This window comes from Meleagris gallopavo, chromosome 1 (genome assembly GCF_905368555.1).
Source record: "Meleagris gallopavo chromosome 1, MGAL_WU_HG_1.1, whole genome shotgun sequence".
NCBI classification, from domain to species: Eukaryota; Metazoa; Chordata; class Aves; order Galliformes; family Phasianidae; genus Meleagris; species Meleagris gallopavo.
Genome location: NC_139404.1, coordinates 15,855,014 through 15,873,073, shown reverse-complemented (window position 1 = coordinate 15,873,073; position 18,060 = coordinate 15,855,014). Strand labels below are relative to the sequence as shown.

General features: G+C 40.0%; 1 protein-coding gene and 1 long non-coding RNA gene across 7 annotated transcripts in view; one reads left to right on the top strand and one right to left on the bottom strand.

Moving 5' to 3' along the window:
* Positions 1-2,347, bottom strand: part of TBC1D22A (TBC1 domain family member 22A) — a 156,854-nt gene extending 154,507 nt beyond the window's left edge. For all 3 annotated transcript variants that reach the window (XR_002119311.3, XR_002119318.3, XM_085217753.1), the window contains exon 1: positions 2,206-2,347. Coding sequence is in view for 1 of the 3 variants with exons in the window: in XM_085217753.1 (XP_085073879.1) it covers positions 2,206-2,267 (62 nt within the window). In the remaining 2 variants the exon portion in view is untranslated. The remainder of the gene's footprint in view (positions 1-2,205) is intronic.
* LOC109369830 (uncharacterized) lies at positions 1,228-12,756 on the top strand. Of its 4 annotated transcripts, none has more exons than XR_014881542.1 (5): positions 1,228-1,551; positions 1,838-2,795; positions 3,133-3,297; positions 4,890-4,962; positions 5,629-12,756. It is a non-coding gene; the product is annotated as an uncharacterized LOC109369830 (long non-coding RNA). The 4 variants fall into 4 exon arrangements; XR_014881541.1 differs by adding an exon at positions 4,453-4,567 and having other exon boundaries at positions 1,231-1,551; positions 1,838-3,297; XR_002119404.3 differs by having other exon boundaries at positions 1,274-1,551; positions 1,838-3,297; positions 5,629-7,130; positions 7,338-12,756.
* Positions 12,757-18,060: the final 5,304 nt, after the last annotated feature.

Sequence of the window (18,060 nt, the reverse complement as noted above, 5' to 3'; positions counted from 1 at the left end):
CTTTAAGTCCATTTCCTTCCAGATTTCAGCCACAATATTATTTAAAGTGGCTTCACATTGAAAGCTATTACTCCACTATTCTGATTGTAAGAAAAGCAAATTACATGCAATGCTGACATAACTTAAATCTGCCCTGAAAACTACATGAAAAGTGGCAAACATCCTCCTGACAAATCAAAAATTAATCTCAAGACCACATATGTAAGTCCAACCTTTGCAAACTTCATTCAGTACCAAGCCGTTAAGACTGCAGTCTTAACAAATCAGCAGCATTAATTTGTGAAATTAATCCTACAGATGTCTGTGGAGTTCATGAACTCCACCCTCAGTCACCTGTGTGTGCCCTCTCCCCTGCTCTAGGTCAGCTGAGGGCCGGGTGTCACCAGCCACTGTCCTCATGGCACAGACAATCTGTCCTTTCTTTCAGATGCTGTATGAGTGGACATGAAGAGAACTCACCTCTGTATAAAGCAACAATCCTCTCTCTGCCACAAAAAACAAGAACGCATTCTCTATATTCTCATTTTTCCACATCTGCAGTAGGCTGCAAATTAATTAACTGCAACTATTCACAGAGTTTGTGTAATCAAAGAAAGTCAAACGTGTTTTATCCCTACAGGCGATACAGGTACTTAATGAAATTATAAAGCAAGAAGTTTACAGAGAGAGGAACAGTCAGATCAGAAGAGGCAGTTTACAACTAGATAAACAAAACTACTCCCAGTTTGTGCTTATGGATAAGGGGCAATTAAAGGATGAGCAAGATTATTTCTCTATACCATCCAAAAAACAGTATAAATAATAAACTATCTTTATCTGAGAATGAGAATACACCTCATCCTTTAAAAAGGATGAAAGAAAAATGAATTACTCCACCGTTAAAACAGTTCCAGGATGGGAGCCCCACTGTTAAATCAACATCTGAATGGGCAATCTCAGCCTCTTATAAAGGTTAAAGGAGTTAATGGAGTTTGGAGAATATATTCCCAGAAATTGCTGAATGGGAGAAAGTGTTGGTAGCTTTCACCTAGGATATGACAACTGGTTCTGCTCATCACACTTCAGGAGAAAAGAGAAGAGCCTCATAGTATTTTGAAATACTACACAGGAAACCACACTTTACAGCTTTTTTGTCATATTTCAGTTTCAAAGTACAACTACTCAAATTCATAAGGAAAACAGGAACTTGTTAACCATTCTGTGCTTCGATCACCCAACAGAAGTACAGAAGTTACTAATTTTAACAAGATCTAAGAACTACGAACTGAGCCTGCGTTAGAGAACAAGCTTCCTTTTTGCAAAAACACTTCTTACCATCACTAACCAATAATGTTTTTCAAGTTTGCGTACTCTTTACTACAAAGAAAACATTTTTGCTCAGGACTATTTTTGAATGTTCTTTTGTTAATTTCCAACAATAAAAAGCTGCATTCAGAGATCTAATAAAATGTCAAGGTTTTTTTCTGACGCTTTGGAATCTCTCAATTTTTGGCTTATAACAAAGAAGTAAAAGTTTCTCATCTGCTACTCAGACGGCTTACGTTTACAAAGGTGAGTGTACTGAAGATACGGGACAGAACTGCAGAAGAGCTGCTGTTACAGACCCACCATTAACAAAAGTAATTTTGTAGTTCTCCTTTTTAACCACTCTCTTCAAGTCAGCACTTTTTTGGTTGTGCTGTATTGGGGGGGGAGGAAGGTTGGGTTTTTTTATTTGTTTGTTTTTTTAGCTACAGCTCCTTAGTTTCTCACATACAACTTTTTGTGGGGTGTTTGGACAGGCGAACTCAGCTAACACAGCTCACTCGTTTATTCACACCTTGTTTTTCAACACAAGCTGTAACCAAAGCATACGAGACCACTAGCGATCTCTGATCACAGAAACAGATCCGCACACCCTGACACACATCGGGCACTGAGCTGACAACAGAAGAACGACAGAGGGACCGAAACGCCTTACAACAACTTCCCGGACAGGACAGGGCAGTGACGGCACCGTCACCTCCCTGCACCAAACGGACGTGCGGCGCGGGACGCCCTGAGACGGCGTACGGGGGTCGACGACCCGGGACGAGCTCACGGCACCGGCGGAGCTGGGAACAGCTGAGGGGCCCGGGCACTGCCGCCCCGCTACAGGCCCTGCGCTCCGGGGCTGCGACGGCGGGACCGGCCCGAGAGCCCCGGCCTTCCCGCTGCCTCTCTCACCTGCCCGGCACTTTCGTGCCGCTCCGCTTCCAGAACTGCTTCCTGCCCCCATCGTTCGCCATGGCGGCTGTCACCTCATCCCCGGCCCCGCTTCCCGTCCCGGCTAGCGGCCCCGACCCACGCCCTGAGGGTTCACTCCCCCCAGTTCCCTTCTCCAGAAACTGGACTGAGAGCTGCCATCTTGGGACCGGGAAACAACGGCGCTCATCATTCGCCCTCTGAGGAGGCCCGGAGAATCCAGCCAACCAGAAGTGAGAGTACTGCCGGGTGGGTCGAACCGGCCCAATGGCAGCGAGGGAGTGTCGGGCGGTGGGGAGGGCCTTCGGGGCAGCTCCCGGCCGGTGGGGGCGCTCTTCGCTCCGGTCATGATGGCGGGCGCCTGCACCGCTGGTCTGGAAGTTAGCTGTGTTCTGTGGCCGCTGAGGAAACCTAGGCTGAGGCTGCCGGCGTCACGGTGCCTTTTTCTCCCGTTCCTTTCCTGTGAACCCCTCGCACCGTGTTTTAGTGTGTAGGGCACTGACTCGTAATGGTACCTGGCTCTATGAACTGAAGTGCTGGCAAAAGGCCGCTTTTGCTGTGCGGTGCTCAGGGTACGATGCTTCTAGGCTTCAGGTCCTTTGGGTTCAGATAAGTATGAGGAGTAACTCACGATTCTCTTGGTGAAGAATTGCAAAAGTTGTTGACAGAAGGTCACATCAAGTGAAGATGCAAGGGCATTTCAATCACGTTAGATCTAATGTTATTTTATACTAAAATAGATCATTATTTCCTTTTGTTTCAGGTGCATACAATTATTTACCCATTCATCTGGGGGGGGTTTGGAGGGAAAGCTTTAATGTGTCATGGCTTTAAAGTTCCCTTAAAGATTACATTTAATATTGTAATAGCATTTGTTTGCTTGCTTTTTGATTTTCTCTTGATCCTAAGATGCCTCATCTCTGCAAATAAAATTGGCATATTTCCACGTTGCTCTGGACCATGACTCCTGAGAAAACAGTGCTGATTACAGGTGTTTTTTTGCTGCTTTCTACACAAGACAAATATAGTGTGTCACTGACTGCAGGGGATCTTCTGGTGTAACAAAGTTGGCAGGTAGTGTGATGCGTGACTTGAAACCCAGCATTTGTTCTTTAGTATGTGTGTAAAATGCAAATAAGTTATTAAAAGTAAAAAATAATGAAGTTTTCTGCCTGCTTTGGGATCTACCTCCTAAGAACTAATAAAATTTTTTCTTAAGGAAATCACGTAAGATCTTGGTCGTAAGTGGAAGCTGCACATTGCAGTAATTTCAGTGCTGCTTATAGATGAGTATGCTGTGGATTGTATCCTCTTCTCTACTAGTGTCCTTTAAATAAGGTCCATCTTAAAGATTATGGAAGATTATGGATCTGTAAGCATTTTGTAATGCATTGTGACCTTGAGTATCAGCAATTTTAATGCCGTGCACAAGAAGCATAGTGTAATATGAACCATGCCTTTTAGCTAAAGTGAAAATGAAACCTGTAAGGTCAGGAGTGGAACTTTGCTTAGTATAAGATTAAGTTTGTGTTCGATCCACTGCTGTTAGAATATAAAAAGGAGATACGTTTGCTTGTGGCAGTCAAAAACGTGATAAATCCATAGAATATATATTCTATCATAAGCCGTAATATGGATTTTGAAACTATGTTTCTCACTGAAACTGTGTTTACTCATTGTTGATATTTCTCTAAAGGGAACTTCATTATTTTGAGGATAGGTAGCCTAGGCTATCTGTAACGTTTGTGAAACTTGGCCTGAATGCTGATACAAAGCCATTTAACTTTTATGTCAGTCTGGTGCAGCCATGTGGAACTTCTGGTTCATTTTATAAGTGGAGATTTTATTGAATCAAGTCAGCACGGAGTTCACTGCGTTATTTCATTTTAATTATATGTCTGTGTTACGTTATTCTTAAGTTTTCAATGCAGTGAAAAGTTCTATACCAGAAACAAATAATTCTTGCATTGATTTATTCAACTGAATACTTCAGATAATTCTGATGTGCAGATGGTGCTACGTTTGTATTGTGAAGAACAGGGAGTCCACATCGACAAAAGTGTTATTAATGATAGAGCAGAATGAGAATGCAGGACTGTAGTTTAAACTAAGCATAAGTTACTTAAGCTTAAATTAGTGTAGTCAGCTTGATTTCTTTCTTGTACCTTTATATTGTAATACAGAACTTCTATTTTTATATGAATATATATATTCTGAACTATTCTATAGAATATTGTATTAGAGGCGTCTATCCTTAAAATACTGATTCAGGATACTGGTTCTCCAAGGATCTGCTTCTTCTGAAGTCCTGTGGGCCATTTCAAAACTGAGCTCTTAATCTAAGGTGATTCCACAGCTAATTTATTTTCAGCAGGAATGAAATGCCTTGAATAATTATCAAAATAATTTACTTTTACTTTCGGGGACCATTTTTCAGAGTTAAGTCACTAAATACAATTGGTAAATAAAGATGCTCAGGAAGTTTATGTACTAAAATATAGGAATGTACCTGTGTTCTTGGCTGGTCAAAAATTACAAGAGTTATAGCTTGCAGTAGCAATATTTTGAGAAAAGGGACTAAGATGTTTATTCTTTGCTGTGATAGCTGGTGAGATATATAAACAGATGTTTCAGTGGGCATTCAGTTGCACCAATTTGTTTTTCAGCTCATCTGTTCTGGAGAGCTTCAGGAAATCTAGCTGTGCTGGTGTGCTTACACTGGTAGACTTTTCTGCGAAGGTATGGCATATACACTGTACAGCTTTCCTCATGACACACAGAAAAGTGTGGATTGATGTTAAAGAAAATTATCTCAGCTGACAACAGCACTCCCCTGATAGCTTAGCTATGTACACAGTAGGAGGATTTGCTGATTAAGTTGTTTAAGCTAGAGTCTGCTTTTTCATGCTTATCTTTACATCGCTGTGTCAGCAGCATGCTATAATGTAAATGCAACACTGAGGTGGGGCTTGAAGTGACTTACTCTAAGAGTTAACAATACTATGTCTCTATCCATGTCTTGTTTACTTGAATCAGTAAGGAAAAAGTAAAAACAGTTAAAATTAGTCACCTCCATATCAAAGCATTGGTTTCTGCATGTCTTTACTGCTTTAACCAACTTTAACCAGCTAATACAACACACAGTGCCTTCTGTAGTGGCTGATCACACTTCCTGTTTGGCTGATGAGAACACCCTTCTGTCTAACCATTTCATCCACCTACTTCATTGTAAAAGTCATGGAGGAAGCAGAGGAAGTGAAGCTGCTGAGCAAACTAACCCAAGAACAGCATTCTATTCCCCCCCCCCCTTTCCAAAAAAAAAAAAAGAAAAAGAAAACAAAGACAGTTATACTAAACAAGGCAACAATCTTAGAGGGTTCTGTATTTTGTGTCAAAACAATATAGGGCAAGACAAGATAAATGGGAGAAGCAGTCACAGAGAACCATGAAAGAAAGAACAAAGGGATGCTGAAGAGGAAGGACACTCAATAACTGATTGAAAGAGGTCCAGTAAATCATGTATTCACAACAGTTCTTTCAGCGCAGTGCAGAGAAAAAGAGTGCATGACATGAGGGTCAGGAGGGGCATATTTGTCCCATGGACAGAGAGAAAAAGGCAGTTATCTGACGTGCAGAGGGAGAAAGATCTGAGCAAAAGTGGTACATTTGTGAATAAGAAAGTTTGAATAAGGAAGTCCAAAAATGACAAGTAAATGTTGTCATTTTGAACAATGAATGCTGGTCAGTGAATGGAAGCAGGAGTGATTTCATCTTTGTCCCTAATTTACTCAATGTGGATAGACAATGAGAAATTCAGAGGAAACCTTAAAATGTAGATTTGGCCAAAAAAAAAATTATTTTTGAAGGAATAGAATACTATGGTAATATATTGCTGAAAGGGGGCAGTGCATTGGAGGAAACTCCTTTAATGTGATTTTTATGTCCCACATCAACTCCACAGCAATGCATGAAGTGACAGGAGGGTACATCAGAAATAAGGTTCAGCTACTAGAGGCAAAAGGACTGGTGTAAAAACAGGAAGGAAAGAATATGGTGGAGTTGTTGAGAAGCATAATGAGCTGTTCTCAGGAGCACTGATGTGAGAGAAGGAGCCTGATCGTGGTGAGCACCTGCTTACTGCAGCAAACCACATCCAAGAAAAGTAGAAAAATTAAAATAGGAAAACGTGGCAAAAGGAGTACTGAATGCCAGACGTGAAGGAAAGCCGAAGGTAGAGACTCAGTAGTCTGAATGGTGCTGCTTTTTGTGCCTGTAAAGAAACTAAAGTTTTAGTAGAGTCCTCTGATGTAGCAAGGAATGGCCATTAAAGACTTCTGTAACATATTTTTCAGTAGTAAAATTGCATGTTCAGTCAACCTCATGGTGAAGAAGTACACGTGAAGAATAAACATTAATTAAAGAAATATCTTTTTCCCTTCTATAAAAGGAGATGCTGAAATATCCATGGGTATGATTGAGAGTATTCTGAGTAAAAGGAACAAATAAAGAGAACAAATGTGAAAGCTAAGACACAAGGACTTCTGTGAAGGCTGTCAGCATGAATCCTTCAAAACTTGGAAGCACAAGCATTTCAGGTGGACAAAAACATAGCTAATGTAATCTGGGAGATGCAGCAGAAAAGGTCAACCAGGGGAGCAGTACTGAAACTTGAAGTAAATCAGAGAGGAAGAAAAGAGAAAGGAATCACTATGAGAGAACTGGTGGCCAGGGGGAGTCATTGTCACAGGCAGACAGTCATCATAGGGTTTTGTAATCTTATTCTCTGTAAATGGCCTTCTCTGTTACATGAATTGAGCAAGATTTCGGGGGAAGGAGACTGAGGAACAGACTTTCCAAACTACACTGGGACTGACACTTACACTCTCTAGCAAGTAACTGAGAAACAGGTAATGAAACTGCAGAGAGCATAAATAAATATTGTCTGTCTCTGGGTAAACGTCTGTCTTCCTGTGTCTTCTTCTGGATAAGCAGTCGATGCGGGTAGCTTCAAATATATTTTCCTCATTAAAAAATTAGTGACAGCGCTCCTGTTTACGTTTGATGCAGTTTCAGGTGAAGGTGTTTAATTTTGCTTTGGTTTATCTGTCACACAGATCACCTAGTGCTGGCTGCCGGCGTACCCCAGCTGAGCTGTGAGCTCACCCACGGCCTGGAGCACAGAACTCATCCCGCAGCGCTGGTGCAATGCAGTGCTGAGGCCTGTGTGACTCAGGAGGGATGGCTCTTCCTAAATCTTGGGTAGGAGACAGAGAAGTTGGCAAAAGTGACAAGTTCTCTTTCCAAGACACTTCTTGTTCCTTGAAATTACACCTTATTATGCCTTCAGAACATATGGTGAAGGTTTAAACACAGCATTGCACCATGACAGAACTTCAAACAGAGAATTAAATGATTGCATATTTGGCTCTGAGCCACAATGGTTCTGTTCATTATTGATAGAGGTTTCTTTTATTTAAATTATACATTTTCCAGGCTGGATGTGGCTCTGGGCAGCCTGGTCTGGTGGTTGGTGACCCTGCACATAGCAGGGGAGTTGAAACTAGGTGATCATTGTGGCCAACCCAGGCCAATCTATGATTCTATGATTTCAAATCAGTTTCTGCAAATTTAGTTTGCTATCAAAACAAGATGCAGAGAAAAATCATTATGGCATTAGGTGATTTTTTCCTGAGGCTAAAATATCTTCCTAAATTGTTGGGAGAACTTAAGAGGTGCTGGTTGACCTGTGTAGAACTGCAGATTGATGTGGAGATAGGCAAAAACATTTCCCAAAAGTCAGAGTAAACCACACATTCGAACACACACATCCACTTTTTCTTTCTCAGAGTCCCAGTGAATAGCAACACTGTTTACTATTATTGCTTTAATGTAAGAAGTGAAAAATAAGCAGAAGAAAATGCAAAAGGTGGATTCCTGAAGATTTTCTTCTGAACCTACGAGTTGGCTCAATGTGGCGATGTTGCATTTGGCATGGCACTAGCAGCAATCACGTGCTTGTCCCCCTCCATTTTTTGGCCAAAAAGCTGTTCAGCAGTGAATCTGTAGCTCTCCCCAGGTGCTTAAGAATAATGGAGACATGGTACTACACCGAAGTTTGATGGATTATCTCCAGCAGATATCTTCAGGTGTTAGTATGCATCAAACTGTGTGTTAATCTGTATCTACAATTTATCCTAAGAGCTACAGCAAACATTTGTTCTCTGGTAATCTTCACAACTGATTGCTGCAGCTTTTTTGTTTTTTCCCCTCTAATTTTGACTTTGGCCATCCAGCTCTATCACCAGCACTGTTTGAAATTCCTCATGGGTCTTCTCCTCAGACCTCTATATCTAATTCAAACAGACCTCACCTTTTATCCCTCAAAGCCACTCTTAGTGCCTTTTCCGTGTTTTCTGTGTCTATGTCAGGGATTAGTTTTTGGTGATATCTCTCAAGGGTAGCAGAGCCTTGACCATGCTTTTCAACCACTTTTTGCTCTTAATTAATTTCTCTTTAATCCAAATGTGTACTAGAAGGTAATTAAATTTCATTGTTTGCTTTTCAATCCATTTCTGAGTTTCTGTGTAGCAGTTGAAATGTATCCTTAAACTAAAAACAGCCTTCTTCCTTTCTTTTTAGTGTTCCATATGTTTTCGGTATTCCAGTGACTCCAGACAGTATAAGGTAGCTGAAAAATACAGAACAGAATATAAATTTGCAGTTGTATGTGATATAATTTCCAAAAATATCTTCAGTATAATACATTATAGTTATTATTCAAGTGAGTTACATCAAAATCATGTTTTCTTTCCTTAAAGAGGAATGAATTTGATATTTTAGAGGTATGTTTATATTAGGTCTCATTAGCTGTTCTTTATTGCTTGAACTTTTTGATGCTGTTTCTGTGATTTGTGTACTTTCATTTGAGGGAGAGCAAATATTTATAAGAGTGATGAGTATAACAAATATATTGGAGCTGGAGCTATAGCAGCAGGATCCTTCTAGCATGATTTGCAGTTGAAAATAATTACTGAGTGCTGCTGCAGAAACGCTGTTCACTGGTGAAAGAGGCATAAGCAAAATTATACTGGAAAGAAAATAACAGTAATTCCAGAGTTTTGGGGTGAAATAAAATATGATAAAGGTAGTAAATATTTTATTATCCATTTGTTTTGGCGTTTTGCCACTTATCCAAGAGATTACTCTGTTAGTGTTAGGATTTACAAAGCACCCACTGACTGAAGATGATAAATATTTTCCCAGATTTAAATTTTTTGCTGGAATTGAAAAAAAAAAAATCAAAGCCTGCATAGTCTTGTTCTTTTTACCTGAATGTAAGTTAGAGGCTGTTACTTTTCTGAAACAAGTAGGAATAGTTGAAGCTTTTCAGCTAAGGGGAAAAAGGAAAACTCAAAGAGGGAGAGTGAAATATTTTGCTATTCATATCACTTTCTAGTATAACACAGCATGTATCATCATGTTGTAAAGTAATAAAAGAAAGAACAGCTTAGCTTCTAAACCTTGAAATGAAAAATTGCAATTTCACTTGAATGATCTTGACAGTTGTTTCAGGACTGGCAATCTTAGCGCAAGAAATGAACTAAGAATACTGACGTAAAACCACCAAGGAAGCCCTGAGTTTTGAAGGGAAAATGATAAGGCAATCACAAGCAGCTCCTCAGAACTTAAAGCCATTTTAAATAGAAAGAGCTTAAAGGATTAATCTCTTATACTGAAATCCTGAAGTACAGTGGTAATAATTCTGGTATGCACGGTCATTAGAATAAGATTTCACAAGTAGCCCAAGGAAATAAATATGTTATGCATCATTTTTCAAAAATCTCTCCAACTCTGAAAGTCAGCCATAGAGTTGAGCCATGAAAAAGAGCAATATTGAAATGATGATGAATCCTGAAAACTTCTGTGTTTTCTCCTTTTCGGTTTTGTTTTGTGAAAGATTTGTACAGAGAGGTAGGATCTAACTGATTTAGCCAAGGGTAAAATAAGCAGGTTACTACCAGGCAAATCTTTGTCTGTTTTTTAGCACGGACATAAATGTATATATATATACATTTGACAGTGAATCAGGTTTTATAAATATCGTATGATAAAAGCTTTAAACTCATAGCTGATGTCATACCATACTTGTGTTCCCACTTTAATAATAGAATTGTTAATCTTATTAATATCAAACTGATCCCATGCCATCTTTATTGTTTATGATAAATGGACTTTGTAAATGATTTGTGTGTGGTACCCATCTGTTTGGACCAGTTTTCAGATAATGCTAGCCAGCATTCTTATTAATGCCCTAAAAATTAAAATCACTGGTGCTGCATATTTGTAGGCGGCAAAAATTAAGAGCTGCAAAATTGATAATGGCAATCAGTGCTCTAGAAGATAGCAATCACAGTATGATTTAACATCTGGAAATTGAAGTTAAGGGGGAAATCCCATCAAAACACTGAGAATCACAGATTGGTCTGAGTTGGAAGGGACTTTAATAGCCACCTGATTCCAGCCCGACTGTTATGGGCAGAAAGATGGGGCATTACATCATTCAGCAAAGGATGTAGGAGCTTCTCCACAAGTTAAGTTCCTTAAGTCATGACTGGATGTCTTGCTGAAAGATATGCTGTAGTACAGCTACAATTCTTTGGGCTTGATTGAGGTTTTACTGTTTGAAACTCTATGTTCTCCCAGCAGAAAATCAGAGAAGATGATCAAAACAGTCTCTCGCCTTAAAACCTATGAATTGTTCTCAGAGCTGTTCCCTTCTGAGTTTCTTCTTACTACATCTCTCTTGTGGGTTGTATTACTTAAACACTCTGTAGTAGAGAAACAGCTACATTACATTGTTTTAGATATGGCATGTGTATATAAATGTACTTTGATATAGATGTTTAGTGCTATATAGAAATAAAATGTAGTTTTACTGGAGTATTTCCAAGAACACTGGTATTTTTTTTTTCTGTGGCAAGAGGAAACGTGATGGAACAAACTTACTTAAATTGCTCTGTCTAAGATCAGGTATCATATACCTGTGTAGATGAAGAAATAGGGCCATACTTTCTAGCCCAGCTAAGATCTATGCTGCTGTTTTCAAATGTATTGTGTCTTGGAAAGAGACGGGAAACTCAGGAGAGAAGGCTCCTTCTACAACATGTTTCATGAAAGGTGGTGTGGTCTGGGCCTTTCCCTTAGGAGAGGGTACCTCAAGCAATTTCTTCCTGTCTTTTAAATAATTAGCCAGTTGAAGTGTGAACATCTGTGCACAGTGAAGGAATAAATCACCACAGCAGCAGTTTTATGAATTCTTTATAGTATTCCAATTTTCCGTCTGCTACACACTGCACAATGGTAGAAAGTATCTGCTTTATTTCAATGCCAGGAGTTGGCAACATGCTCAAAACCAGTAAAATTTATTAGAAAACCATCATGGTGGAGAAATAGCAGTCATTTTTCATCTAGTGCTAAGAAGTGATGGAGTCAGGATACAACTGACTTGAGTAGACTTTGGTTTTGTCCATGGAGTTTTCCATAGCACCATTGCCTTTAGTGCTGTTTCAGTGGTTCAGCAGCCTGTCAGTACTTAACTTTACGTAGGCAAATATGTGCTGCTTTATAAGCCAGTGCTGTTCCTCAGCACCATGTCTAGTTGCACTTTTCAGCATGTTCAGGCACACCTGGAACAGGGATCATGGTGCCCTTGGCTCCACTGAAAACACAGTGTCATTGTCTCAACAAGATGCTATGATGCCAGCAAAAGATCAATACCTTGATGAGGAGCTGCTAGCTCAAAACCACGGTGATATTTCATAGTTGGAACACTTTCCAAAGCAGTTCCCATGGAGTGAAATTCTAGCGACCTGATTTGTCTCTCTGCTGAGCAATTGAGTTGATTCATCTGTAACAACGTCTGCCAGCCTCAGATAACAAGAAAAATTGCACCGTCTATCCGTGTTAGTTTTCAATCTTTCAGGTATTTCAATAGTATATTTGCAAAAGAAGTGTTTCAAATCCAAACAATTAATTCAGTGGGGAAGAGAGGAAAGGGCTTTAGCTGTTTCTTGCTGTTAATTCCAGACAAGTCTTACATTTAGTCCCCCATCGTATGACTGCATGTACTTGGAAGCTCTGTGCTGCAGTGTGAAGGCTTGCAGCCTCCCAGGAGGTGTGTTTAAAGCCCACTGTGCTCCAGCCCTCCATTCAGCTGCAATGCCTACATGCCATGCCCACCTCTCCCTGACTGGGACAGGCCAGGACAGCCGTGTGCCTCCATGTCTCAGTGTGGTGAGAAGCCAAGAGCTGAGCTGAAGGGATCTTCACTGCAGCAAGCTCAGCTCTCGGCTGGGAAACGAGTCTGAGAGGAGATTAGAGTTGTTCAGAGTGCTAAAGCAGCATCATTTTGGATGTCAGTACATAGTAGTCAAGGATTATGCAACTTGAGTAAAATTGATTAAAAGGGGTTCGTCAAACTGTTTGGACTGTTTGTGTCCTCTTGTGCAGAGTTGGCTTCAGCAGAAGTTGGCCCACATCCTAGATCATCCAATTTGAGAATTTAGGTACCCAAAGGCAGTTACTTCTGTAAAGTTGTTTCCTTTTGTTACTGAGGAAGAAAATAATGACTCCAATAAGTTTCAATATAAAAAAGATTGAAAAGAGAGGGTTCAGCATCCCTTCATGTTCTGCTGACATGTATGCCGCTTTTGACGTTATTTGTCTGCTTATACTCTGGTTGATAAAACCACAGTACTTAGTGCAGTTTTGAACTAATTTCAATTGTTACAGTAGAAGTTGCTTATTGATGTTATCATAGGAAGTATATATCCCTTGACAAGAGGCAAGCTCAACAATGTCAAGCTTCTATCAAATTTCTTCAGCTCAAATTTATCAAAAATGTTCCCTGTTTCATCCTTGTGTTCTGCGGCGCTGAATAGCTTGAAGAGTTCACAAACATTCTAGATTAACTTTTATCTTAACTTTTATTAACAATCCTCTCTAACTTTTTTCTTTAAACCCAAACAAAGCAGAACCCACTTTTCATATGGAAAGATTGGGTTCTCCACTTCTGTGGTGCAAGAGCAGCCTGAGCATTCACTTCACCTTAAGAGAATTGCTCAGTGTTAGTTTGCTATTTTGTTTATTTCAACAGTGAAGCTGTATGATCTTTTCCTCTGGCAGAAGAAACAAGAAAGCAACTTTGTCATTGCTGTTCTGAAAAGCCTTTTGTAGCATCCATCAACTCCTGTGAACTTCAGGGGAATCGCTCATCCCTTTCATCCCAAGGAAAAAGGATCAATACCTGAGAGATCTCTTATAGGCCTAGGAGTCCTGGGGACATGAGCCAGCATTAGGCACTTTAGTGCTCTGAATATTTCCCTTTCCACACAGCCTTCCTTTCTGATGCTCATCTACACTGTGCTGCTATAGATTTTTCCCTGACAGGTGCAGCTCAGTGTACGCATACACAACGCCTGGAAGAAACTGAACCTACGGGTTGGGGTTTCACACTGCTCTAAGAAGCACTGGTCCACATACAGATATTATGGATTCAAAGGATTGTGAACTTCATCAAAGACGTTTTTATTTCTCTGAAATAGTCCAAGAACTTTTATAGCAGCAACAATAATAGCCTTGTTGCTTTTGTGGGAGGATTGGGCTTCATGACTTGGTTCTTTTCTATTACAATTAGCTTATTTTGTTTATTCTCTGTCCTGTAATCAAATGAACTCATTGTAGCATCGCTGTTTATGTAAGTGGCTCTCACTCCTGTATCCTGTGGCATCAGTTCTTTTTCCCACCAAAACAGACCAAAACAATAATTCCTTCTAGTATCCCTTGTACAAAATACCATCAAAACTGACTGCCTTGGTTTTAGGTCTCTGTTGATCAAGTATTGTACATTCAATGTGTGATTTCTCCTGCAGGAAGGAAGCGCATAGCTCAGGAGTGTCTTCTTACCTGCAGAGGAGAACTCAGAGATTGCCTCCTTTGTCAACAGTGTTTCCATCCATTACACCATAATAAATGACATTTGTATTACTAATAATGCCCCTTCAAGATAGAGCAAGTGTCTCCTGAGGTTGCTTTTAATACCTCTTTATGAGATTGCAATAAGAGTCCCTGGAGTCTGTCAGCAAAACAGCTGTTGAGTAGAGGGGTTGGTTCTGCTCAGTGCTGTGTTTGGTAATCTCATTCTCCAGGATCAAGCCAATTACCATTTGCAGCATGCCTAGGTGTCAGCCAGCTGAAGATCAAAGCGTTCTGGCCTGCTGTTTGAACATGACTCATTTTCATGTCAGCATGACCACTGGGCAGTTAATGTGAATCTGGCATTTTTGGAACCTATCTACTTTGAGAGTAGCATTAGTGTTTTAGGAGACAAAGTCTGTTTTTTTTGGTTTTTTTTTGCAGTCACTACAACACTGACTGCTTTAAGATTATCATGGAAAAAAGATAATCCACAAAAAGAAAAAAATGATCCTTCCTGAAGTTTGAAAAGCCCATTCTACTGTACCCAGTAGTGCTGCACTTGGCTGTAAGTGGGTAATGCAAGGAAGTGGAGATTTCGGCTTAAGAGGACTAAAAATCCTGCATGTTTCTTGATCTATTTCATAAGTTTTTTGCCAGTTTGTATCTTCCCTATACATACATGCTGGAAATTTAGCAAAAGAATGTTGACTCCAAACTCCAGCGCTATGATAGTTGTGCTCATACAAACCCATATAAAAGCTGCCTGAACAGCAGTAGTCAACCGTGCCAAACACATTCAGCTGTTTACTTTCAAGATAAGCAGTGCTGCGGGGATCTTGGCATACAGTCCCCACTATTTGAAAGCTGAGGAAATTCCCACTGGGCCTGCTACCAAACAGTTTCTTGCAGCCATTTCATGGGCTTTTACTGCTGCGGTGTTCTGAAGCGCTGGTGGTTAGCAGCCTCTCACTGCTCAGGAATCCAGCTGAGCTGCTTCACAGAGCGCTCCTCAGCTTTCCTCCACTGCAAACGCAATTCAGCCACTCCCAGCTGTGTTCTGCCCACTTAAGGCAATGATTAATTCCCTTCCCAGGACTTCAATATAAAAGTAATCTTCCCTGAGTGATGTGCTGTGTTTCTGTTCCTTTTTGAGACATTTTTTAATATTAGGGCAGTGAATGCTTGTTTTTTCACATTAGAATTTTCAGAAATATCATGTCTTAACTTCCCATTTCTAACCTCATGGTCCTACAGAAACAGACTGAAGACAAATCTGTAGCTGAAAATTGTATTTTTATGTATTTTTATTTAATCTCTTTATACAAGAAATGCTACATATTGATTCATGCCTAATTGCTTAATACCTAGTAATAAGAAGCTGTTTGTAAAGCCTGAGTAAAACCTGCTTTCCATTACAATAATTCATTTTTCAACTGCTGTGTGTTTCTATTATTTGTTATTTCTAGGCTGTATTGTAGGGACTAGCACCTGATAATGACAGTAAATGGTATAGAAGTTGGGGTAGATTGCTAAGTTGGGAGGCCCAGCATTTTCTGCATTTGTCCAAAATTAATGTGCATGCCAAAGGCAGCATTCCCCTGTTTCTCATGGCAGCTACACTGCTGCAGTTCAGACTGGTGCCCCATAAAGGTCGACTGCAGTGCAGCTTTAAGAATGAAGAAGTATAATGATTAAAAAACATTCATGAAGAATTTTCTAGAATCTAGACTATTGTAATAAAGTGGTGAAACCTGTAATTAAAATGTTCAAGCCATAGAATGATTCTTAAAGTTCCACCATTTTGCATCTGAGAGAAAAAAAAATATCTGTGGAACATCCATCTATTTGATGAAAGTCTTTGGCCACTCAGAAGTGAGCTGGGCTTTGAGGCAGAATGGAAGGATGGCTATCTGAGAGAACAGTCCTCAGCTGCAGGAAAGGTCAACAGAATTCCAAGCCAATCTTTTTGCTGCACTGAATAGTAACAAATGAGATGATTGCATCTGAGAGACCGCATGGTCTGTACTACTTTGTGCATTTGTGCTAGGTGGTGCACTGAAACAATCAATAGCATTCATTTCTGAACTATTCCAGGCTACAAAATGCCTCATGTAGGATTCAATTATTCACCGGTAGTATGCTGTAAACAAGATATTTGGTCTGTAGGCATATTTTCTGCTTTTTCCATCAGCTTTCAAATACTTATGACTCCATGACAATGAAAGATTATGTCTTAAAGAATAAAATATACATTCAAATTCACTGATAGACATAAACTTGAAATTTGATGTGCTTATGCAATTTCATTATTGTATCTAATTAGCAATAGCTTCTTGACCAAATGAAAGTGATGCAGCACTACTGCTCATGCCGTGCTCATGTAAGAGTCAGAGATTTGCATAGAAAATACATTGAACGATGGGTTTCCACTAATGGAAAATTGCCAGACGAGGATTCTGTGTACCTGCTCTTAATGAAATGGTATTCTACATACATGTGGGCACTTTTTACTTTTAGTCAGATTAACTTTATGCTCGTTGTGCCGGAAGCATTGAGTGGTAGGTGTTGTCTGGATAAACAATAGTAAGTGCTGAAGCAATTCTCATACAGTGAGTTGGAATTTGAGAAAAGTAGGATGAATAATAACACTTCAAAAATACTCTAGAAGCACAACAAACTGAATGCACCCTGCCAGCTCATGCTTCTAATCTTCCAACCAAAAAGTGGAGTCTTCTGCACGGGATTAAACATGGGCACAGATGTTAACATGTTAACACCTACCCCCTTACGCCAGAAACATCTTTAGTTCTGAGACCACAATAATGATGAAAAATACTGTGATTTCACAGAACTGCCACTTCAGTTGTCAGTTAAGATAAGTAGCTGCCCAGAAAAAAAATGAAAAGAATCTGAGGTTCTGTGTGATTTATGTAAGGTGCTGTAAAAGATTATTTGTAAATATTTGTGGTAGAGGTATATAAATAAGCAGCAGTGTGTTGTATTATAGGTGGATCTGGGGAAGAACAAATTGGTACAATAAGTAGCTGAAATAAGTTACACAGCCAAATACTAATGTTATGTATCTCTGTAGATACAGTATCAGATGGGCAAATGCAAGGTTTACTTAGGCATGATAACATCTTCACTGTTACAAAACTGTTAAATACCAGCATGTTTCAATTTGAAGGTAAGTATAGCGTTTCTACAATAGCTGTGTCTCCTGAAGGCGCTGACATGTATCTACATCAATTTAAGGCTGTTAAAATTCAGCCATCAATTTGCTTGAAACCTTTTTGTTTTTCTGGATACTTGTACTGCAGCGGGAGCTTGAAACATAGTCATGAAACTATAAAAAATGAGATGGTGGCCATCAATTCTTGAGTTGCTCTAGCCCCTTTGATGTCTTCTGCCAGATGTCCCAGGAAATTTGAGGCCTGGAAATTCATTTGGAGTTAAAAGACCAGTAGAATCATAGAATCATAGAATGGCCTGGGTTGAAAAGGACCACAAAGATCATCTAGTTTCAACCCCTCTGCTATGTGCAGGGTCGCTACCCACCAGAGCAGGCTCCCCAGAGCCACATCCAGCCTGGCCTTGAATGCCTACAGGGATGGGGCATCCACAACCTCCCTGGGCAACCTGTTCCAGTCTGTCACCACCCTCTGTGTGAAAAACCTCCTCCTTATATCTAACCTAAACATCCCCTGAATCAGTTTGAAACTATTCCCCCTTGTCCTATCACTATCCACCCTCGTAAGCAGCTGTTCCCCTTCCTGTTTATATGCTCCCTTCAAGTACTGGAAGGCCACAATGAGGTCTCCCCAGAGCCTTCTCTTCTCTAAGCTAAACAAGCCCAGTTCC